This window comes from Myotis myotis, unplaced genomic scaffold (genome assembly GCF_014108235.1).
Source record: "Myotis myotis isolate mMyoMyo1 unplaced genomic scaffold, mMyoMyo1.p scaffold_m19_p_3, whole genome shotgun sequence".
Lineage (NCBI taxonomy): Eukaryota > Metazoa > Chordata > Mammalia > Chiroptera > Vespertilionidae > Myotis > Myotis myotis.
In genome coordinates this window covers 208,548,115-208,573,771 of record NW_023416335.1, presented here as the reverse complement: position 1 = coordinate 208,573,771, position 25,657 = coordinate 208,548,115, and the positions used below count along the sequence as shown (strand labels likewise).

Sequence of the window (25,657 nt, the reverse complement as noted above, 5' to 3'; positions counted from 1 at the left end):
ATTGACCCTAACAGCAGAAAGACTGGGAATGACTGGTCACTATGACACACGTTGACCACCAGGGGGCAGACGCTCAATGCAGGAGCTGCCCCTGGTGGTCAATGCGCTCCCACAGGGGGAGCTCTGCTCAGCCACAAGCCAGGCTGATGGCTGCCAGCACAGTGGTAGTGGCGGGAGCCTCTCCTGCCTCCTCAGCAGCGCTAAGGATGTCCGACTGCAGCTTAGGCCTGCTCTCTGCTGGCAAGTAGACATCCTCCGAGGGTTCCCGGGCTGCCAGAGGGATGTCTGACTGCCAGCTTAGGCCTGATCCCCCGGGGAGTGGGCCTAAGCCAGCAGGAGGACATCCCCCAAGGGGTCCCAGACTGCAAGAGGGCACAGGCCAGGCTGAGGGACCCCCCGAGTGCACAAATTTTTGTGCACCAGGCCTCTAGTCTATCTAATAAAAGGCTAATATGCAAATTGTCCCCTTGACTGGGAGTTCAACCAGGAGGTCGACCAGGGGGCAGGGCTGGCCGGCCAACCTCCCTTCAGCCCCTCCCCTTGGCCTGACCCACCCCCGATCGGCCCTTGCCACCCCGACTGGGGTGGGGCGGGGCCGGCCCACCAAATGCCTGTGGCCCCTCCTCCCAGCTGGGCCCACCCCCAACTGGCCTCCCCTACCCTGATCGGGGGTGGGGTTGGCCGGCCAACCTCCTGCATCCCCTCTCCCCAGCTGGACCCCACCTGTGCACGAATTCGTGAACCAGGCCTCTAGTCAATGATAAGAGAAAATCATTGATTGGCTGCCCACTGGTGATGGAGCCTGAACCTCGGCATGTGCCCTGACTGGGAATCAAACCATGACTTCCTGATTCATGGGTCAATGCTCAACCACTGAGCCACTCCAGCTGGGCAAGGATATGTTTTATTTATTTATTTATTTATGTATGTATGTATGTACGTATGTTAATCCTCAATGGAGAAAATTTTTCTCACTGATTCTAGAGAGTGGCAGGGAGAGGGTAGAGGAAGGGAGGGAGAGAGAGAGAGAGAAATATCAATGTGAGAAACATTGATCAGTTGCCTCCCTGACCTGGGATCAAACCTGCAAACCAGTAAGTGCCCTGACTGGGAATCAAACTTTTTGGTGTACAGGACAACGCTCCAACAAATTAAGCCACCCAGACACAATTTTTAAACAAGCACCCACAAGAATGGTTAAACTAGGTAGTCAAATATAACACAAAGAATCCTATATAATAAAAGGCTAATATGCAAATTGTCGCCTCGGGAGTTTGATTGACCGGGAGTTCGCTCGCTATGATGTGTGCTGACCACCAGGGGGTGGCACAGAACAAAGGAAGGCCCCGGCAGGCAACTGGAAGGCCCCAATCGGCCTTGATTGCCAGCAAAGCCTAGGGACCCTACCTGTGCATGAATTTCATGCAGCGGGCCTCTAGTATCCTAATAAAAGGAATTCTTACTATAGAGATTTGGGGAGAATAAACTCCAATATAAGATGAATTCAAGGAAAATAGAGCTGTAAGTTAAGGAGTTAGAATAGGAACAGAAATAAAGATAAGGTAAGGACAAACTGTTAGAATTTACAAAAGATCTGTATAATTAATAATTCAGAAAAATCAAAAGGGCTTTTTATAACTAGACCTTTTAAGTTGGGAAGAATGTATGTAATAAGAAGAGAATTTAATCAAGATATGTGAGTTAAGATATTTAAAAAAATAACACCTCAAGCACAAAGCCATATTACACCAAACTGGGAATAAAGATCAGTATTTACTCCACAAATTACATTCTCTTCTCTGAATCAATATAAAACTGTCTTCAGCACTTTGATCTCCCGAGAGGACTCCTATGAAAGCTCTGAACAGATTCCCCCTTAAAAAGGGGCAGGGGAGGCATTCCATGGGAGTAGAAATATAGGAACTGATACAATTAATTTTATCAACAATTCTTAAAATATGGATACTGTCTATAAAACACATTATTAAATAAGATTTTTGTTTGAAATAGATTGCAAAAGGTGTCAAATTTAAAAAGCACATTTCAGAAGAATTATGTCAGAAAAAATCTAGTTGTTTTAAAATATACAGAAAATAGGAAGATTAGTAGGGGAAACAGCATAAAAAAAGAATCTCACTTTTATTTCTAAATCCACGTTTACTGTTTAAATGTTTTATGACAATCATGTATTACTTTTATAATTAAAAAAATAAAAGAATGGCCCTAGCCAGTTTGGCTCAGTGAACAGATCTTTAGCCCTTGGCTGAAGAGTCCCAGTTCAATTCTGGTCAAGGGCACATACCTCTGTTGCAGGCTCCTCCCCAGCCCAACCCTTGGTCAGGACGTAAGCAAGAGGCAACCAATCAATGTGTTTCTCTCACATCGATGTTTCTATCTGTCTTTCCCTCTCTCTTCCACTTTCTCTGAAAATCAATGGAAAAATATCCTTGGGTGAGGAATACAAAATAATAAAAGAATGAATGGGAATTTGCATTAAGTTATTCAGTAATGTGTCACTTTCAGGATCTACAACGTAGATCCTATGATTCAATCATAGGATCTACAACGTAGATCCTATGATTCAATCATCCTTTGCTGACTACAGTTCTGAGATACCAAAAAAAAAAAATTATTTCTGTTGCCTAAAACAAGAACACAGCACCTCTGTTCCCTACTTCCACAGAAGAGGTGAGTAGGTCTATGGGAAAAACACCTCGTGAGAAGATTTAGTTCTGCTTTCTCATTTCGATGTATGACTGCAGACCAAGCCCAGAAAAACAAAACAGGATTCGTCTGTGAAAAGGCAGTATAAGACTTGTTAATACAAAACAAGGGAGAATGGTAAGACTACAACACATGACGTTTCGGGTCCACTGTGGCTGTTTGAAACGCTCTCCAAAAGAAGTGCAGTTTGTATAACATAAAACTTGTGGGAGAATCTGCCCCAGCTATGTTTCCTGAATACCTAAAGAAGCCGATTCAGGAGAGGGGTTACTGCAGTAGGTTTTTAAAGATAAAGACTGGTTTGTTTGAGAAATGGATACCCTCCAGAGAATAGAACTTTCATCTGTGTTTTAAAAATAGGCTTAATGCCATTTTCATTGTTTCCCCCAACTCCCTCTTATCCATGAGACTTTGATCTTGACAACTGCATTTTGCTAACTATAGTATTTTTCAGGAACATAGCTCCCAAGGTGGACAAAGGATTTGTGTTTAAGAGATACTATAAAACACTTTAAAGTCAGAAAGATCCGGGTTCAAATCCTAACTTCAATTTCAAGCTACATTACCATGAGCAAGTTAGCTACCTTGATCTCTGAATTCAATGGAGACACTGTAATGAGCAAAGTATTCTGTGCACAGAAAACCCCGGTCAAACGAGAGCTATGCTTTTTATAAAGACCTCTGACAAGAGTAGAGTGTAGGGTTTGGGAAGGGGGCAGAGGGGCAGAAAGAAATACCTGAAGTGTTCCTGTAATTTCACTGGGACTAGATGTTTGGTATTCTAATTTGTTAAAGATAGATTCCAACAGCCCATGCAGAATATAAGTGCATTTGACAGAATACAGCTAAGTTAGGATTTATACCGTAAGCTATTTTTAAAACTGCGTGCTTAGCAAATTAAGCCAGCTGTGAAAATATCCTGGTTTCCATTCACAACAAATATGAGATGAACATTCTCCTTTAATGAACCTGGCCATGTGGCAGCATAGCTATTCTGCATAATTCATTCCTAAGGGCTGCAAGACATAATTTTCCTAAGACAGACCAAAACTAAAAACTATTTTCTAGAAACTAAAAAAGTCGAAGGAATGCAATTTCTCTACAGATTTTCAGTAAATTCCATGAATCACTGAACCATTCAAGTTAGGAGACTACTGTCTGAATAAATAATAGTAGTGATATCAGTCCTATTAACTATCTTTTTAAAAAATATATTTTTATTTATTTCAGAGAGGAAGGGAGAGGGAGAGAGAGAGAGAAACATCAATGATGAGAGAGCATCACTGATCGGCTGCCTCCTGCATGCCCCTAACTGGGGATCAAGCCTGCAACCCAGGCATGTGCCCCTGACCAGAATCAAACCTGAGACCCTCAGTCCACAGGTCGATGCTCTATTCACTGAGCCAAATCGGCAGGGCTTAACTATCTTTTTCTTTAACAGGACATATGAAACACCAGTATGCTCTGAAACACAAATTTTCAAGGTCTGTGACAGAGGGCAAAAAAACCCACTCATTACCACCAAAAGCTACCCAGAGGACTCCCAATTTCAGATTTAAAACTTAATCACTTTTAAATCAGGAAGGAAGAGATCCTGAATTATTCAGAATTATTTGGCTAAGCTACATTATTTATAAATCCTATTCCTAGGGAAACAATTTGTGATTTAAACAAAGATCAGAAGTATAAATAACTCAATGGAAAAGAATTTCAGGAAGTACTATTCAAATAAATTCACACTTGGAATGCAAGAAAACAGCCTATTAATTTCATCACTTCATAAAGGCACTGCTAAGAAAAGGATATACAATTTTGTGCTTTCTTTGGAAATCAACCCGACTGAATTAGTTCCATTTGGAACATCCTCTTAAAGCCTTTGCTAAAGTGTAACATAAATTCCGATTACTCAAGTATGAAAAACTACAAAGCCAACTTTCTTGTCCCTCCAGTTAGTGTGTCTATAAATAGAAGCAATGCATTAACAGCAGCCAAAGCAACTGGTGAGTTCCACAATGTGCCCAACATATACATGCCTGCAAACATGCTCTCAGCATGTTTAACCAAAGTGCTTTTGAAGATCTGTAATAAGACCCTTTTTAAATAAAGTGTGACTCACTGTTTGCTTTCTTCACCAGGAGGTGGAGTCTTGCCATGCCCTTCCATTACAAAATCCTCCTGTTCCACCTGCAAAGGCAAGCACCACAGGTCAGCAGCAGCCAGTCACTATGGTGTAACTCACTCTGAAGTGCCAGAGCTGCCCTTGCAGACCACATCGGACCAGACAGCTTTGTTGAGCCTGATGTCAGTGCACACATCTGAAGTCCCCATCTCCTTCAGGGCAAATGCCTGCATCTCTCTGAGTGCCCCAGGGGCACGCTTCTTGAAACCCACTCTATGGATGAGCTTGAGTGTTGATGGTGTATTCTCCCTCATTGTCACTACTGTGCTGATGATAGAATGGCCCTTCTTCTCACCACCCTTCTTATGCTGGACCCCAGTTGGAAAGCCAGCTTTCGACTTTTATTCTTCTCTAAGAACTTCTTATTGGGCACCTTACGGGGCTTTGTCAAGGAGAGGGAGGCTGCTCCTATCCTAAGTTTACTTAGTGATCTAAAACTTCTGGAAAAAGAGTTAAAATGTTGCAAGAGAACCTTATGAAAAGCTAGAGATGATCTTGATCTGAGTTCTGGTTATAAGAATGCACACATTCATGAAAAAAAATCACTGAACTATGCATTTTATGCACTGAATTGTATGAATGTCAGACTTTAGTTAGAAAATAAGTGACAAATTGTTTAAATGTATTAAATTACTTGAAACCTAAATCATTTCCTCAAAGACAAAAATGACTTTTCAAATTATACTGTATTATAAAATTTTCTTGCTCCCTCATCTTTAACAATCCTCTCCAATTAAAGAGCTCTAAATTGTGAACCTTAGCCTCTGCTTATTAGTTTAAACAAACAAACAAAAGGCTTATCTATACTTAATTTCTAATTAGCATAATAATGATGAGAAGAAATAATTTTAAAAGCCTACAGCTTCAATAACCTCCCTATACTGGCTTCCAAATTTTTAACTCCAGCCTTCTTTTGCATACAAGTCTTCTCCACTTGGATGGTTTAACAGGGCCATAACAAAACACCATCTTGCCTCAAATTTCCTCTCCTTTTTATATCCCTTTTCTCTGTGACTAGTGCCAGCATTCACTAAGATCCCCAACAGGAAACGTATAATCATACAAGATTCTCCAAGCTTCCTTAACCCCACACATCCTATTAATCACCAAGTACCATGGCTTCTATCTCCTAAATAGCTCTCATCTCCATCACCCCTTCTAATCCCTTTTCACTGCCATAGTTAAAGCCAGCTTCTCTAAATCTCACTGGTCTTTGTGCTTCTGAGTCCCATCTCATTTCAATCCATCTTCTAAACCACTTTCATGAAGTGGACTTGGTAAATTGCAAATCTGATTACATCACTCTCCTTGAAATTATTCAATGGCACTCTATCACCTATCCTGAGGGATAGTTCAATTCATTTGCCTAAGTGATCTTTTTTTATCTGCCCTGCTTCATTCACCCATGAAGCACACACAAACTCCTCACCCTCTCTGCCTTTACATATAATGTTCCATCTTGCTTGGAAGCCCTGGTCTTCCACAACATGTATACTTTAAATTCCCACTCATTCCTTAAAGTGCCAATTTAAATTTTTCCCAGAAGGCACTATCTCCTTCACCAGGATTCATACCTTTTCTTCATCTCCATCATCTCATAAGGCAATAAACAGTTCAAAAAGATCACTGCTCCTTATTGCCACTTCCTGCTTTCCTCAAGTCCATGCCCAGTCTCTCTGCATCCTAACTTATTCTTTCTACAAATTTCTTGAACATTTCTGGACTTAATTTGATTACCTCCACCATTCCTCCCCATTGACCACATCTTCAGAAGTTTCAGTATATTTATTCATAAAACTTACACCATATCCTCACCTTTCTTCCACTATTATTAATTCACCAACATATTACATGCTAGGTGCTGTGCTGAGATAATAGTGAAGAAGACAGTTTTTGCCATTAAAAAAAAACCTTACAGATTAGTGGTAAAGACAAACAAAGCCAGTCACTTACAATACAGTGTGAGAAAGCAATGAAACAACAGGAAGCACACTTAACTCTCTAAAGAAATCTGATCCTCTCTGTCTTAGGTGACCATCTCTTTCCTGCTTCAGTTGGGAATGGGCAGGACCCAAGGCTGAGCCTCACCATCAGTCTGTACTGCTGCACACCCAGGTCTATGAACTCTGAAATCCGTCTCAGACCACAAGCGCCTCTTCCACTCCCTCCCTCCGTGTGAACCTGCAAGGAGTCCTCATAGTAACATCCAGTCCAGCCGTGGGCAAACTACGGCCCGCGGGCTGGATCCCATTTGAAATGAATAAAACTAAAAAAAAAAAAAGACCGTACCCTTTTATGTAATGATGTTTACTTTGAATTTATATTAGTTCATTCAAACACTCCATCCATGCTTTTGTTCCGCCACCCCCCCCCCCTCCAGTTTAAGAACCCATTGTGGCCCTCGAGTCAAAAATTTGCCCACCCCTGATCTAGTCTATAGTTCTTTTTCCTCAGATTCCTTTCAGAGCCTCACTTGATAGACACAGTATAATCAAAGTTCTTTTTTTGTGCATTTTTTTTGTTTTCCCTGGAACTAACAATTACTATTTCCTCTTTTTTTACTTTCTCTCCATATTTCTGACTTAGTATTTATTATGTATTTTTCACCAATTCATCCTCAAACTTTCCAACAGAGCTGTAAGTCACCTTTATCTCAGTTCAAACACTTCAAATAATCTATCAATTTCATTCCAGGCCTGGAGACCATCCTCAGGGGTTTTCCCTTATTCCCATCTAGATTGTTTGCTAATTAGCTGACACCTTGCCAGGGATGTCTATTCCCCTTCACCTCTGGAATTCCCTGCTCTCTTTCCTATATTGGAGCAGCTGTTTCCCAGATCCTTTGTCTTTCTTTTATGGTTACTCCCTCAATGAGGTGGAATGAATATTATTTAGTCTAATTGATTCTAAACTGATAAACTATTACAATAATTTAAAAATCAAGAAAGCCAGTCTTTTCCTTTTTTCTCAGAAAGAAGGTGGAAACTAAGTTTATGACACAATAAAACATTCTATGTTGGTCTAATTACATGCTCACCAAGTTCCAATTACAACTTAGCTTTTCAGGGAGAGAATGTATTAACCAGAAGATCCACGAGTCCAGTCTTTCTTAACATTATAGTTCATTATAAGTTAATAAATTAGGAACTTCAGAAATCCTGAGGTCTGTGTATCTTGAGTGTCCTGAGTGTCCGTGGCTCTGTGTGTCTGGGGGACATTCCTTAGAGTATGTGTGTATCCCAGATTCTGACTAACCCTGAATGAGATTCAGGATCTAGATGAATCTGATGAAAGTCTATTGGCTTCTGCTTTTAAAAAAATTAATTAATTAATTATCTTCCTTCTGGTGAGATGGGAATAAAACAAACAAGAGGACAGGATGATATCTATTCCTCTCCCTAACCTATGGACTGTAGAGAAGGGAGATTCAGAAAGAAGCTGAAAGAGCTGTTTTCATGAGAGACCCTAACTTGGGGCTCAAACAGTACTTCTGCGAAGCCCAGCCCACAAAGTACAACAGGGCAGAGAAGGGGGTGGCCTCTCCAAACTCAGTGAAACCCTGCATGAGGCCAATGGGCAGCCAGGACTGGTCTGATGGGAATTCACAGATATGGTGGAATCTCGTTTCTTGAACTTAATTCACTCCGGAAGGTTGTTTGAAACCGAATCACTTTTCCCCATTAAACTGAATTAATCCATTCCAGACCTCCAAGTGATTCCCTGTTTTAACCTTTCTTTTATATAGTACATGTTTAATGTATATTTAATCTATAAATGAACACTTAAAACAAAAAAAACAAAAAGGACATGAAATATAAATGAAAATTTAACAAAAAGGGAAGGAAATGTACAGTAAAAAATGGAAATTTAATAATTATAAGCAGCAACTAAAGCAAAAAACCATGAAAATATTCACAGCACAATATACTGTGATTTTAACACTGATAAATTGACTCATACTTGCACATTCTCTCCTTTGTTTGTCATCTGAGACATGTGACTGATCATACAGGTATCAGCATGAAAGGGTTGTCAGGTTGAGAAGTGAATTGTTTGAGATGGGAGACATTCAAGAATCAAGGTTTGACTGTATTTTTTTCCTGTCTTTACGAAAATAATAATTTACTGATGTGCCCCAACCAGTTTAGCTCAGTGGATAGAGTGTCAGCCTGGGACTGAAGGATCCCGGGTTTGATTCTGGTCAAGGGCATCTACCTCGGTTGCAGGCTCGTTCGCATGCAGAAGGCAACCAATCGATGTGTCTTTCTCACATTGGTGTTTCTCCCTGTCTCTCCCACTCCCTTCTACTCTCTCTAAAATTCAATGGAAAATTATCCTTGAGTGAGGATTAACAAAAAAACAATAATTTACTGATGTGAAATTCACATAACATAAAATTAACCATTATAAGTTGAACAATTCAGTGGCATTTGGTATATTCACAATGTTGTACAACTACCATCTCTATCAAGTTCCAAAACATTTCCATCACCCCAACTAGAAACCCTGTACCTAGTAAGTACTTATTTCTCATTTTCTCATCTCCCCAAAACAACCCAACTAACATCAGGCTGTGTTTTATCTCAATGTATTTATCTATTCTGCATATTTCATATAAATGGAACCACACAAAATGACCTTTTGTGCCTGGCATCTTCCACACAACATGATGTTTTGACCATTCCCAGTGACATTTCGACACCTCTCCACTTTTACTCCGGTGAAGGAATAAGCCTTTCCACAGAGACTACCAGCAGCAGGGGAGGCAAAAAAAGGAATCCCCTTAGGAGGGCCCAGGGCAGCTGATAATGCTATCGTGCTGGGCACTGGCCTGGACACAGTGTGAGACACCCTTGGAACTTCCAGGAGGGACTAGAGACAACACTGAAAGGAGGAGGAGGGAGGTGAAGTGAGGGTGCTACTGAGGGTCCCATATGGCCAAACAGAGAAAGAGCCAAGCAGATTCAGGGCACAGGCAGATCATACAGTTATACATAAATACGCAGATAACTATCTATAGACAGGGTTTGACAGTGATAACAGTCACTTAAGCTTTAGCTTGAAAAACCAAACCAATGGCATGACAGAGACAGTGATGAGGGTTGGACAGAATATGAATTTGGAATCTATACCCGTGGAGTCTCAGTGTCTTTCAAACGACTTTCAAAATAATTTATTTTGGCAATAAATAAATAAATTTAATAAAACAAGCTACTACTTAAGATTTTATAATAAAAAATGTTTAAAAAGTAATCAGTGATGCCTCTGTGCAACAGGAATAAGAGACAGGCTTTTACTTTTTACTGTGCACACTTTTGATTTGTTTTAATTTTTCAAATAAGTATATATATATATATAACTTGCATAACAAAACATTAAAAGGCAAAGTGAAATTTGTTTTAATTTTTCAAATAAGTATATATAACTTGTATAACAAAATATTAAAAAAGGAAATTATTCTACAAATTAATCATTAAGTTCTCCAGGAGTTCAGTAAAATCCTTTAAATTTCTCATGTAGCATAACAAAAATGGATATTGAGGGGGAAAAAATCTCAATCTAAGGTTGTCTACCTTAAATCAATCTAATTTCTAAATTCAACTAAAACATCCACTCCACTCATCCACTGCCTCTGCTTTTCATTTCTACTCAAATTGTTTGCACCTTTAGTAATTCACTGACCTTGGAACCGCTTTCTTCCGATACTTCTCCCTCATTGGTTTGCATGGGAACAGACTCTGTGCAAAACTCTGCAGAAACACACAAATACTGCCTAAAAGAGATAGGAAGAGAAAAACACACAAGGAATTCAGTTCAGACATTTGTTTCTTCAAAGATCAGACTGAAATTCTGTTACTGATACTGTGGACTGTGAAGTACAACCTTAACGTGTGTGTGTGTGTGTGTGTGTGTGTGTGTGTGTGTGTGTGTACATCTGTATGTCTATACACATATATCTGAAGTAGAGAGGGAATTTTCCTCACCTTGAGGGAGGATAGCTAGCAAAAGTTTAAGACATTGGAGTATTGAACAGTACTAGATAATTTTCTTTTTATTTGACTTTTGGAAGAAGTGATAGTGAAAATCTTCAGTAACTCATACAGTACAAATGCTGACCTGTCAGAAAGGATGTCTACCTAAGTAAAGCACTGAACCAACTGTTATGCGGTAGCCAGTTGTACTGCCTGGATATTAAGCTAGACTATTAAAATTGGCTGGGTTTCTTGGGTTTATAACTTACATTCAACACTTGTGATATTTTATGACTGAAATTAAGGTGTACTCTGATTGATCCTACTTGTTTTAGTTTAAGAAATTTGCTTAATAAACTAAATGTCAGTTAATTTATTTTTATAAGAGAACAGGCTATTCATAGGGCATGACAATAAAAAGTAATTCCCCTCCAAGAATAAAATGAGTCAAGTGAAAGTTTATTAAAATTTCATAAATTAAAATATACCAAAATAACTATAATTTTATGCAACATTCAAATTAGTTCATTAAATAAGTAAGTACTGAGTAATCATTACTCAAAACTGACACAAAAATCTCTATTATACATGCAGGTACAAATATTTTTAAATGTTTCAAATGCTTTAAAAGGCTCATAGCGATAAAATATAAAAGCTAAAAAGATGCTTCATGGTGTACTTTTTGTGTGTGCAGAGAAATCTCTTTATGGGTGTAGCAGCTTGGGGGGCTGGCGATCTGGCTCTGGTGCAGGCTTCTCACTAACCAGCCACAAGACCTGAGGCCAAAAAGACAGTTCTGCCCGGCTGGCATGACTCCGTGTTTGAGCGAAGACCTATGAACCAGGAGGTCACGATTCCCAGTCAGGACACATGCTTGGGTCGGGAACTTGATCCCCAGTGGGGGGTGTGCAAGAGGCAGCCAATTAATGATTCTCGCTCATCACTGATATTTCTATCTCTCTCTCCCTCTCCCTCCCTTCTATGAAATAAAAAAATAAAATAAAAAATAAAAAGACAGTTCTGGGAATCTTGTTTCCTCATCAGCTGGGTGGGAAAAGGGAATCAAAATATCTACTATGCTCACCTAATGAGGATTTTGGGGAACTAATGCGTATTTATCTGATGTAAAACGTAAAACTGGTACAGTGGAAGCTCTCTCAGTCACCTCCTATTCATTCCTTCCAGATGAACTGACATTGCCCATTCCCTCTGTAAAACATGACTGATGCTCACAGCAAGTGAAACAGAATTTCTTTAGTTGGTTTCGACCCTCACCTGTTTATGACACTTGTGCAAAAAACATAATTGCTCTTTCTATGAAAATTAAATGGATAGCACTGGAAAAATTCAATTAACATATCTAGAAAGATTTGGTATGCAAATTACTTCAAAATGTCTTTAAGTTTGAATGCTACTTTACTGAAATAGAGATTGTGTTTCCCAGATGAGGCATTATAGGCAGAGCTGACCAAGAAAGGGACCCGACTCTCTCAGTGCCATTTCCATCTGAATGTGCTGGGAAAAGGAATGCTGCTTCCCTCTCCCAAGGTTCACTCCTGGCTCCTCTCCACCTCCACACACACTACCCCAGAGGAGGCACAGGATCTCATCTGAAAGGTGAGTTCAGAGGGAGAAACAAGATATGTGATCTCTCTCTTCCTTTTGGAAGCCAGCGTCCCCAGGGAGCACGCATTCTCTTCTCCTGTCCCTATCAATGCAGGCCCCTCACAATTACCTGCGAATAGGCAAGTCTGAAGAATTCTGAGGTTCAGTGTTAAGAAGTTCACTTGCCTGCAGATTTAAGCTGAATTCTCCAATTTAGCTTTATTCAGAATAGAGATGATATTTTGGTCTCCCAAAAGCCTTTCTCTGATCTTATTTCTCAGCTGGTACAGAACTCAGCCAAGGGAAAATGAGAGTGCTGTTTATTGGGTATCTCTCAAACCCTAACACCTACCGCATGAGATTAGTCTTGATAAACAGACATGAAGTAAAATTTGGGGAGTGATATACATGTGGAATTTCTGAGGCTTCTGTTGGGGCCATGACTTAGGGCCTTGGTCTTTACTGAGGGGGGGGCAAAGTGTTGTGACCCTGAAGAGGTTTTACATTAGGCCACATGAGCTTTTACAGTTGTACACTAGCTTTTAATTACTGAGGCCAAATTAGAAGTTTATAAACCATAGGCCACACTGTATTCTGACTTTAGTGGTGACTGTAGTTATGGCAACTCTGTCTTCAGGTAGTGGCAGTTTCTATAGAGACAGGCTGTGTGTAGCGGTACATAAAGCCTTAGCGAAGGCTTGGGGGCTTTGCTGGCCTCAGCAAAGAAACAAGCCACTCTCTGCCATGGCAGTAGTACTGAAAGCTCACCTAAATGTCAGATGCACAAGTGGTCTCAGCATACACTGGCTACTCTGGCCTAGCAAGCAAATGCCAGCTGTGCTGGCCTCAGCAAAGGGAATAGGGCATTAGCAGGCCTGGTAGCTTCAAAGCACAGAAGGCTGACCTTGAATTATGCAGACACAGCTTTTCCTAAGTAGACATGGCTGAGATAAAGATTATTAGACTTTTGGAAAAAAGACTTTCTTCATACAGGCCTTTTATATATTAGTGAGTAGAACAATTATTTGATGCATATAAGCTGCAAGGCAACTAAATTTAAAATAGTACATGGGTTACAAAACCAGTGAACTTCTAGGTTTAAATTGTTTGTGCTAGGCTTACATGGGCAATTCAAAGGGGGAAATTCAAAGAGGTTTCTCACAATACTTCACAGAAGGAGGGAAGGAAAGAAGAGAGGGAGGGAGGAAGAGCAGAGGCAGACAGGGAGGGAGGGAACTAATAGAGGAAAACTGGTAACTGGGGCGCCATCTACATTTTGCAAGGAGGAGGTGATATTTCAAATAGTAATCTTTAAAAGAGAAAACATGTGCATTGGTTGTTTTTTCCCCCAGATATGATAAAGACAGTTCCACATTTAACCTCTTGCTGGCAGATTGTTCCTCCAAATGGTGGCAGTGTCCAAGTCATATATTCTGGACGCTGGCATGGACTAATGGTACTTGGTGAGGCTCAAACCAAGAGAACCTCGCCCATTCCCCGCTCCCTCAGATACCAATGTGTCTCTGCTACAATCTTTGGCAAGACTGAGTATTGCATTCAGGGAACGTAACTTTATCTGCTCTTGGGCTGGAGGTAGGCTTACTTTTTTAATTTGCTGGTGGTGGGGACAGTGCTGAAATGATTTTGTTTAGCCTTGGAGTTCACATAATTTGTATACCATTCTGATCCATTTTAGAATCTTCTGGGGACAGAATCTATTGATGGTCCCAAGAGAACAGTGATTGGTAGTGGGGTGGTGTCCTCATGAAAGTGAGAGTAGGATGGTCCTGAGACCATCCCTGACCAAAAGGGGACCGCACACCCCAGCTGACCGACATTCACTGTGTAAGAGACAAAAGCTGGTGAGTGTTAGAGGAGAAAAACTTCGTCCTCACTCTTGATGCTCCCTCCACATAGGGCAGTATCAGTTTGTTTGCTATTTCCGGTCTTATCATATCCTTGACTCCTGCTGTAAGCCTAGAGGGGGAAACCGAGCTTGCAGAGTCCCCCGCTTCTCTCCCCTTTCCCTTGGGGGTACCTACTGTGCTCTGCTCCTTTCTTCCTTCTAGGAGGTGGTCTATCCCAGAGTAGTGCTGCTGGGTGAGAAAACCCAAGTTCTGGAGTTCAAAGATGAGCCAGTTCTCTCATGTCAACTTAAAATAAAAGTGAAATTTTGTTCTCTGCCTGTCTTACTCCCTCGTCGTCTATTTCCATTGTTTTAGAATGTAGACAGGAAGCAGAATATTAGTTAGTGGGTTCCTTTCAATTCTAACTTGGTGGCTGAATATGGTTGGTGCCTGTGGGGATGGTGCTGAACCTTCACTCAGGCAAACCGTCTTTCCATTCTCTCCATACATTTCCATCCTTCTATTCAGTCATTTTGTATTTCTAAAAATCCTTCCTGATTAACACCATATAATCTGCCTACTTACTATATTTCATACCGATACCTATCTTTTTAATTTGTCCTTTATTTAATTTGCTTGCTCTCATTCTCTTGTTGTTTTGAAATACCGTTAATATTTTTAATGTGTTTCTTGAAAAAGTCTTGATGACATTCTTATTTGAAGGAATAGCTTATAGTTGTGTCTAAGGTTCTAGGTCAGTTTTACTGTCCTTTTGACAAAATGGAAGGAGAATCAGGCAATGCAGAAGTATATGGTTAAGCTAGGGGTTCCACGTGGGAAGTGACATAGGGTCCAGTGTATCGGTGCTAACAGAGTGATGAAAAAGCCATGACAAAGTCCACTTATGTGAACATTAACTGGAGGGGTGAACAAGTGGTGGTAAAGCTGTCAAAAATGACGTGCCAACATAAGCACTTCATTTCTGCTTCAGCACATCATTTCACCTCAGAGCTGTCATCAATTTGCCATACACAGTAAGTGACAGATAGTTGTGACCTGGCACAGTGCTTCAGCACACACAGGACAGGACTCAACAAATGGTAATGACCAAATATGAGTAATGTCATACAGCATCTGTGCTAGGCCTCCTCTAAAAGCTGGCAGATACGCTAATATTTTCAAAGTCTTCCAGGATCCAGCCCTCACCTGTCTCTCCAGCGTCACTAACCAGGCCTTTTTGTTCCTTTTGTTCCAACCATACTGAGCTACTTATAGCTTCACAAATATGTCAGGTTGTTTCAGGTGTCCACGGCTTTATTCATATTACTCCCTATGCCCTTTCCTCCCGATACTCCTCACGAAGACACAGCTTTTAGAAAGGATTTCCTGGTCCATCTCTAGGTAGAGCTGATGATTTCTTCTTCAGTGTCCCCAGTGGATCTTATTTGAACCCTGTTATAGGATCTGCAACTTTATTGGATTTATTTGCTTGCATAAATGACTTTCCTATTAGACTGTTAACCTTTTAGTACCATACACTATATCTCATTAAACTCTATAGTCACAGTTTACTTAAAACTGTGTACCTGTATTTAATGGGAATTCAATAAATTTCCATGTAGGAATGACTGGATTAATCAACTAAAGTCCTTTTCACTTAAACTGCAATAGATGGCAATTCAATAAATATTTACTGGGTCCCAACCACATGCCAGATGGTGCTAGGCTAATGTGGTGTAGTACAATAAGCACTGGTTTTGAACAGGCAAAATCATTATTCTTTGACACGTACTAGCTGTGTAATCTTGAGCAAGTTACTTAGCTTTTTAATCTTCATTATTTTTACCTATAAAACTGGTCAGGAGGTAGTGTTATAAGGATTAAATAATATATTCATACCACTGAACAAGGTGTCTAGGAGCAGCCAACAGGCACTAAAAAAACAGTTCCTTTCCAAGAAGTTTCAAAGGGTTTATAGACTAGTAAAGGAGACATAATACAAATAAACAACTCTAATGTAAAATAATGAATGCTTTGTTACTGCAATAATGACAGGTGCTCCTAGAACACGGATGAAAAAGAAAACCTGCCAAGAGAGTCCAGAGGGGACAGTAGAAAAGATACAAGAAGGAAGAGAGAAGTTGCATTCTCCCCTCTTCCAAACTCTAAGCAAAGAGCAAAGTATCAACCAAGGCACAAAGTTGTGAAAAAGAACTAACTATCTGGGAAAAAGAAAAAGGCTTATAGATAGGGGTTCAGTAAGAAAGAAGCCAGAAATGTTGATTGCAACTAAGTTTTGAAAGGGGTTTGTAGGGTGACATCTGTAGCAACTGGGAGCCATGAGAGCTGTTTAAGCAAAGGACCGACATGAGTGAATCTATCATTTAGAAAGCTGACTCGGGTAGTAATGTGGACTACAGACTGCAGCAGGGACAGAGTAGGGGCAGAGAAGCTAGGAATACACTTGCATAAAACTGTAGAATTGCTAAATCCTAGTGACAAATTCCAGCTTTATTAAACGACGAGGCACAAAATATCAGTAGCAACCTAATTACAAATGCTTTTTAAGGGGCTCTACCAATGAGAAATGCAAAGGGCTGGTGTGATGAACACTTTAAATACCCTTCTGTAAGAACTCTGGAAACAAGTAATGATGCCAAAATGTACTTTTCTTCTTATTAAGATGAAGACTCTCCCATTCAATGCTACTAGTAATACTGGGTAAAAAGAAATTTTAAAAACTTACCTTTGACAGTATCCTGGGGCAACACACGCCCGTGAAGATGAATCTAGACTACATTCAGTGCAAAAACCAAAACCCTGAAAAGAGAGAAAAAATCACAATAAGCCACACACTCATAGCAAGATGCCATGGCAAGTGGCGGAACTAAGTTCAGAATTCAGGCAGCCTAGTACCAATCCAGGCTTCTCCATCTACCACAGTGGTTTCCCAATGTGGGGCACATGCCCCATAGGGGGACAATTTGATTTTTAAGGGGGACAATTCGAGAATGAGTTATTAACAGTGAATTTTTTGCATTTCTTATGGTTCTGGGGCCTCATATACAGTATGTAAATATATACTGTGACATATTTAAGCATTTCAGTTCTCTATTATGTTTTAAAATGTTATTCGCTATTTTTTCATATCACTTCATATTATTTTTTAAACAATTTCTTTTTTTTTTTTTTTTTTTACAAAACGAGGCCACGTTTATTGCCGAGAACGGGAGCGGGGCCGCCTTGGGGTTAAGGCCACGGCCGGTCCCTGTGCTGCCGGAACCGGGGCTTGGGCGGCTGGGTTCCCCGCCCCAGGCTCTGCAGAAAGTCTAAACAATTTCTTAGTGATTTCTTTCTTAGTACTTCAATTGTTCTTTTGTTCTTTTATTTTTCTCTTTCATGGATGCCATGCTTAGACCAAGTTAATGGCCTTTGAGGCTTCCTCCATGTTAATAAGAGTTCACGCTTTTTTTTTTTTTTTTAATATATTTTATTGATCTTTTACAGAGAGGAAGGGAGAGGGATAGAGAGCCAGAAACATCGATGAGAGAGAAACATCGATCAGCTGCCTCCTGCACACTCCCTACTGGGGATGTGCCCGCAACCCAGGTACATGTCCTTGACCGGAATCGAACCTGGGACCCTTCAGTCCGCAGGCTGACACTCTATCCACTGAGCCAAACCGGTTAGGGCGAGTTCGCTTTTTGAATAATAAGAATTAAATGTTACGGGGGGGCATCAGGATTTAAGAGATGCTTAGGTGGGGCATGGCCAAAAAGAGGTTTGGAACCACTGATCTACCAGCTCATAGCCTAACCTCTGAAATCTCAGCTTCCTCATTCAACACTGGAAACAGTAACAGCATCTTTCTCAGAGGGTTCTTTGGAAGTTCAAATAAAATATGTGTAAAACACTTAGTACAGGGCAGCACCAACCACATGCTCAATAAAGGCAAGTGGTTATTAAGAATATGAACTGAAATATGAAATACTTGCTGAAGAAACATTAAAACCTGTATTATACTTTTATTATTTATTTTACCCTTACGTCCTACCAGAAAAATAGCAAATTACCTTTTCAACTTCTCCATTTCATGTGAGGATGTCTCAAAATCACTTAGGATTTAATACTGCATCCCAAATTGCCCTCTTCATTCCCTACCCAGACCGCATTCTCCATATCTCCACTGTCTCAAACAAGACGCCATCCTCCCTCCACCCAGCTGCTGGTCAGAACCTCAGATTCATCTTGGATTTCCCACTCTACCCCAGTCCTCTCATAGCCACCAGCAAGTCCTGTCATTTCTGCTTTCACAATATGTATCTCTGATCTACCCACAATTCTTCATTTTCATTGCCATCATCATTTCTCACTTGTGAAGGCCTCCTAGCTGGCCTCCTGGAGCCTATTCTTGCTCCTCCCCAATCCATTCCCAAAAAATGGCTGGAATGGCCTCTTAAAAATCAAATCAGATCATAGCAAGATGCTAACAAATGCTGTGAAATGTTTTTTCATTTCAAGATGAAATGTCTCTTAATATATATGAAATACATATTTACATACCTGCGCATATACAAATACATCAAAATATATGAAATGACAGACATTTATTAGTAGACATTTACAGACCTCAAGCCAGTCACTTCATTTTACAACGGCAAAAACGAACATCAGAAGGATATTCTGCTCAAGGTTGGACCTCTGTGTGTGTGTATAGGTGGGCAAAACAATGCCAGACAAGACTGGCAGAAATATATCTGCGATGAGCATCCACACTGTGCCAGCTTGTCACTGTTTGGAAGTCGGCCCCTTAGTTTCACAATCAATGTTTCTGTCCAAGAAAGTGAATTCCATTCCCCATGGCTACAGACTGTAAATTACAGCTTTAGTCCCACATTATGTCACAATGTTTGAGGTGGTACTTCAGTGTAACTTGAAAACATCTGCTGCCCCTTATCTGCCATCACCTTATGTTACCTTGTTTAAGTGTTTGAATAAACAAATCTTAGATGGAATTGTGCTGTGTAATGAGTATTAGTAATACTTTAATTACTACTATTATCCCTATCTTCCTACTATACACACCACTGTCCCAGCGATCTCTAAAAAGCAAATTTGATCTCTAAATAAATCACTGCTAAAATTCACTCAAGAGCTACCCATTACTTTTGGGGTAAAATTCAAGATCTCTCTTAACTGCATCATCACTTCACATTCTATTCACATGGACTGCTATTGGTTTCCTTGCCCACATGATTTCCTTGCACTGATGTCTCTGAGGACCTTTTGCCTAATTCCCTTCAACTGCTCTCTTGAGATCTGCCTCGGGTGTTGTTTTGAAGTTTTCTATACCCTTCCTGGCTCCACTAAGTGTTCCTCCTCTGAGGTATACCATATAATATTGGTAATATCCATGGGTCTATTTCCTTTACTCAAGACAACAAGATCTATGTCTTACACATCTTTGAATTTGGCATCAGGTAGCAGTTTAATAAACATAAACTGAACTAAATCCTGACATGATCCCTATACCCCAGTCCTTCAACATAGATGCTTCCCCATTAAATAAAAGGCACTGGGGAAAATGGAAGCAGCCAGCTGCAACTTCCAAGATGGGTTTGGCCCTCACGGAGAATGTGAGCTATGCAGTTATGTGCGACCCTCCAGTACCTCAGAGACAGACTAGATTCTTTAATTTATTGTCAACTATAAACCATCAAGATGACAATGACTAATTTTCAGTTCTCTATTCTGATTAGTTTCTGCCCAGGACTGCTTCTCTAGACTTATCAGTAGTCTAAACTCCATACCAACTTCATAAAGTAGCTCATAATTACATATCTTGTTAACAGACAAGCTTAGGACACAGTGGCCAGCTCAGTCCTTTGCCTGCTTGGCAGCTGGTCCCAGACACTGACATTCAGTGAGAATAAAGGAGGTAAAGCAGTGGAGAGGCAGGCAAGGGAAACTGGGCAGTGTTCCAAGTACTCTGGAAACCAGCTTCATTACTCTCCACAGGGCTGTGAACCTGTGTATCAGATGGACTCATACTCAATATAAACATAAAATTTAATTCTAAAATCAACATTTGAAATGATCCAGTTGAAGTTATCTAAAGCACTACTTTCCTTCTAAGGTATGAGTAATAGCAAATTCCTTCAAAATATCAGTTTGAAATGTTCAGGACTATATACTGTAATCCTACTATCTGACCATGTACAGCCGCAGCAGTAAACTATGTGAACCACTCCAGTTCTCTCTCTTCTCTTGCAGAATAACCAGGTTGGCCTTGGAATTTACACAGGGGTAGGGAAGGCTCAGTGGATCTTGGACTAAATCAACCCCCGGGACCAACTAAACTGCAAGGAGATTTCAAGAGTTCCTCCACAGCCAAGCACATAACTAAACTCACAGAATGTAATTAAAACTGCATCTTTCCTAGGGAATATGGCAAGTTTAAAAATACATATTCAAAAAACTATATTTATTAATATCGCTTCTGATATGGTAGGATTTAATTTTCAAACTTGATTACTTAACATAATTCTTTTAAATTTAATTTTGATTCTCATATCAAAAAACTCAAACAACATAGATAAGGCTATCTTCTCTCCCCCAACCTCAGTGTTCCCAAGACTCACCACTATTTATCTGTTTGACATCTAGCATAATACTTGGGGTTGCAGACTGTTAAGAATATGCTATAAACTTTTAACTGAGTCACTAATAACACTGCAAACCCAGGCTGCCTATGTCATTGGCAACTGGCCTAACTTCAAGCATGACGTCAGGAAAAGATGTGTTAAGTGAAGCAACAGATGTGCGGGAGGAACAAAACACCAGCAAGGAGGCTGGGGATGTGTTCCCAGGAGGCGAGCGTGGACCAGGAGGATACCACAAGTCCAGCTCTGTAAACGGCATACCCTGCTCAAGTGGGCAAGAAGCAGCCTATTTAATTAAGTAACACACATAATAATAACAAACGCTTGAGGGAGCATTGCTATAGGTAAATGGGTTTATTCGGCCACCAATACACAAGTGACTATTGTTCCATGCGCTTTGCAGTTTCAAGTCACTTCTACTTCAGTTTGACACTTTGGAAATTCTATAAAAATGTACAAGTCTGTCCATTCCTAAAATCAGCCCCTTTAATCTGTAATCTCCTCGAGCTTTTGTGTCCTCTCTCCCCCCTTTCCTCTCCCAGTCAAGCTTTTATAAAAAGAAAATGTTATTTGTGGTCTCAATGTCCTTCTCTCTCTCATTCACTTATTAATCATTGCAATTTGATTTCTTTCTCTGTCAGTCCCAGTTGCCAAATACAATGAATATTATTCATTGGTTTTGCTTTAACCTGGGCATTTAAAAATCAGAGAGCTGAAACTCTGTCCTTTGGAAGCTCCTTTCCTATCTGGCAATTAAGGATAATGCAGATAGATCCAGCCACTGGGCCAGGGGCACCTTCTTTTAGTTCCTGGTCTCTTGGCTGTGCCTGGGTTCTCCTGCCTCACTGGATTTGTAGCCAGCCCAAGGCCTTTGTCAATACTGTTGATTTTCAGATTCCCATCTTGGACAGGCTGGGGCTGGGTGAGGAGTTGCTGCTTCTGTATGTGGGAGTTGGGGAGACAGGGATTGTGGTGAGAGAACCAAACTCAATTCCTAGCTTCAAAGATTGAGCCTAGGTCTGATGCCCAAACTGACATGGAACATGTTTAGCCCCTTTACCACACAGAAGGAGCCAAATGCATTACTTTTGCACCTCTTAGACCATTTCTTACCAGTTTCTTTTACTGGATAGTCTTTCTCTACTTGTCCTTTCATTACTGGTATATTCCTCAGGAGTTCATCCTTTCCTCTTTTTTTCCCCTTTATTGATTAAGGTATTACATATGTGTCCTTCTCCCCCTATTGCCCCCCATCCCCCTGCTCATGCTCTCACCCCACCCCCTAGTGTCTATGCCCATTGGTTATACTTATATGCATGCATACAAGTCCTTTGGTTGATCTCTACCCCTTCCCCCTACCTATAGGTGATGTGGATGGATCCTTCCTCTGAGTTAGCAACTGAACTTGGTATATATTTCCACTAGGCTTGTGTATGTTGTTTATACTACTAGGTTATAAGTTTGCTGAACACAGGATCTAAGTCTGATTTATCAATGCATGACCATCATTTAAAACAGTACTAATACAAAGGACATCCCAATAAATTTTTATGGAATAAACACAGTTACTTTGCAGGGGAAAAATAAAGTCAACTCAATATAATATTCTTAGTTTACTCAAATAACGATGCTGCTTATAAATTACAATATTTTATCCAGGACCACAGTACAAACTTCATTTCATTCATTCAGTGAATGAGCCACCTGCTAGGTATCATGCTCTATTCTAGGAACACCATGGTGAAATAATGCTTGGGTCTCAAGGCAGTATGTTACTTGTATGGGACCCTCAGACTTCCAGGGAGAAGCTGTGAAGGAAATTTTGGGATTAACAGCAGGACCTTGTCATAAAACTGTTAAATTCATTCTTATATCTTGTAAATCAGAGAGCATTGCTTAAAAAAAACATAATCTGCAGCAGGGATGAAGAAAAGGCATGTGCCTCCCCTTCAGCTACTAAGCTACTAATCTAGTTTGGTCAGTTAACTAATGCCCTCTAGCTTAGTCCAAGACAACTTGTCAATTCCTTAACAGAAAGGACGTTGGAAAATAAGGCTAACTTCTGAAGACCTACACACAACTGGAGGTGGGGGCAGGGAATAACAGTTGCCTGCTACAAGAACAGCAGAGACGGCCGGCGAGGCGGGCTACTGAAACAGCAGATTCAACTCAACCAACTTTACTGAATGCTTACTAAGGGCCCAGCACTATGCTCGGTGTTTTCAGAGCAAGGGCCTATGGCCAGTTTTACAGCAATTGCTGGTCACATAAAAATTAAACAGATTAACATACTCAGCTTTTATAGCCAATTTATTGGCAATTTATGATTAAAAAGCTTTTAATCCTTTTCCATATTGTATGTTGATTTTATGTAGTGTTGTTTTTAATCAAGTAGCTATTTCTCTTAAGGCTATTCAAAAAATTGTAAATGCGTATTGGTTCTTCAATAAACCAATGAGTTTGGGAAATTTTAATATTGATACTGAAGATAATAATAATCATCATTACCAACTGTTTATGCTGTGCATAGCAATATGAATCATGGATGTCTCAAAAGCTCTCATTTAAGATATCCCTGTCCTCAGAAGTCTTATACTCTTGATAAGAAGAAGAAAACTAGCACAGGAAGCAATTCCACAAAAACTATGCGCTAAATTGTGTGGCACAGAAGTTTCGGGAATGCAGTAAAAACAATGGGCTACCAGTGATGGCGAACCTTTTGAGCTCGGCGTGTCAGCATTTTGAAAAACCCTAACTTAACTCTGGTGCTGTGTCACATACAGAAATTTTTTGATATTTGCAACCATAGTAAAACAAAGACTTATATTTTTGCTATTTATTTTATATACTTAAATGCCATTTAACAAAGAAAAATCAACCAAAAAAATGAGTTTGCGTGTCAGATGTCATAGGTTCGCCACCACTGGGCTAGACGATCTATGCAGCCCTCACGGAAACCAGGATTTCATCTGGAATTGACAGGATTTAAACAGTGATGCTCAAACCCTTTTTGGCCTCAGGGTCTCTTTAGATTCTTAAAAATTATTAAGGACCCTAAAGAGCTTTAGTTTATTTAGCTCATAACTGTCAATATTCACCATATTAAAAATTAAACTATGAAAAAATTAAAAGATTTATTCCTAAATATTCATTTAAAAATACAGCCCTAGCCAGTTTGGCTCAGTGGATAGAGCCTCGCTGCTTGCAGACTGAAGGGTCCCAGGTTCGATTCCAGTCAAGGGCACATGTCCAGGTTACGGGCTAGATCCCCGGTGGGGGGCGTGCAGGAGGCAGCCAATCAATGATTCTCTCTCATCATTGATGTTTCTCTCTCTCTCTCCCTCTCCCTTTCTCTCTGAAATCAATAAAAACATATTTTAAAAAAACACAAATAAACATTTTAAAATTAAAAATATTTTAAAAGATAAAAATTTGAGAAAAGTGCCATTGTTTTACATTTTTGCAAATATCTAGCTGAAGAGACAACAGCTGGATCTTAATTTCTGCTTTTGCATTCAATCTTTTGTAGTCTCATATGTCGTGTAGCATCTGGAAAACTCGACAATCATGAGAAAATGAGTTTAAAAGGCAAATATCACTCTAGTATTAATAAAATAGTTGTGACCTCATAGACCCCCTGAAAGGGTCTGGATGGCAGGTGGGGAGGAGTCCTCAGACCACACTTTGGCTCATTAATTTTCAAAGAGAAAGAATGGTATAAGCAAGGGCTGGGCAGGAAGGAAGTGGGTGGCTTGAGAGCCATAACTTCCATGTACTCACACTTATTCCTAATATCTTGGCTATAACCAAGCTCCCCTCCATTGTGAACCACAGAAACAGAAATGGCAGGGCAAGGTGGGGTTCCGGTGACAGTGGGACAAGGAGCCTCTCCCTCACCATGTGTTGTGCGCTTCCCCTGGCAACATTCCCTGGAGGCCACGTCAGGTTTTCCTCTCTGGCACCTACACTGTGCTCTCCTTCTCGAAGCTGTAAATGGTTCACAAGAAACTGCCTTCCCATGGCTTCCCGAGGCTGTGTTTTAATAAATGAAAATCATCTCTTGCTACAGTCTCAAATTCTTCAGACGTTTCTTGATCTGGCTGTCTTAAAAAAGCAAAGTTAACATCAGCCACGTAGCCAGTGTTCCCTTGCCAATAATCATGTGAGTTTGCTCTTCCATTCGCATGCATCTTGTGCACTGTAAAAACAGTTCCTGGAGCATCATATGTCATGGATCTAGTTGCCATAAACTGAAAACATTTTCTTCATATTTTGTGGCACAAACTAAAAGCATTCTGGATGTGATTTGCACACAGTCCATCTCTAGCCAAAAAAGAGGTTTAAATATATGGAAAGACAGAGAAAGGGAGGCAGCTATTACCATTGTTAAACTGTTTTTTATCAACAAAGTCAATGTTCAATAGTGGATGCTTTTTAATTTGAAAATTTACCATGATTAAAGTTCTAAAATTATCCTGCAAGTAGTACAATTGTTTATTTTATGTAGCAAGTTTTAAGTTGTCGAACAGTATTTTATAGTTAAGAGAAACACTGATGAAACAAGCTTCTCTTTTGATCTCAAATTTTTTTAAAAAATAGAAAAAACTATGAATCTATATATTTTTCAGTCTTTTTAATTTTATTTTTGTAGTAAACATTTATTAAGGC

General features: G+C 40.1%; 1 protein-coding gene across 4 annotated transcripts in view; it reads right to left on the bottom strand.

The window, feature by feature from the left end:
- TNRC6B (trinucleotide repeat containing adaptor 6B) overlaps nucleotides 1–25,416 on the bottom strand; it is a 172,723-nt gene extending 147,307 nt beyond the window's left edge. The window contains exons 1-5 of one of the 4 annotated variants that reach the window (XM_036296692.1): nucleotides 24,887–25,416; nucleotides 17,074–17,147; nucleotides 10,586–10,676; nucleotides 6,992–7,084; nucleotides 4,841–4,908 (exon numbers count right to left, since the gene is read on the bottom strand). In XM_036296692.1, coding sequence (XP_036152585.1) covers nucleotides 4,841–4,908; nucleotides 6,992–7,084; nucleotides 10,586–10,676; nucleotides 17,074–17,147; nucleotides 24,887–25,009 — 449 coding nt within the window. In that variant the 5' untranslated portion in view covers nucleotides 25,010–25,416. The remainder of the gene's footprint in view (nucleotides 1–4,840; nucleotides 4,909–6,991; nucleotides 7,085–10,585; nucleotides 10,677–17,073; nucleotides 17,148–24,886) is intronic. The other 3 variants (XM_036296694.1, XM_036296695.1, XM_036296696.1) reach the window with 3 other exon arrangements.
- Between the last annotated feature and the right edge of the window lie 241 nt (nucleotides 25,417–25,657).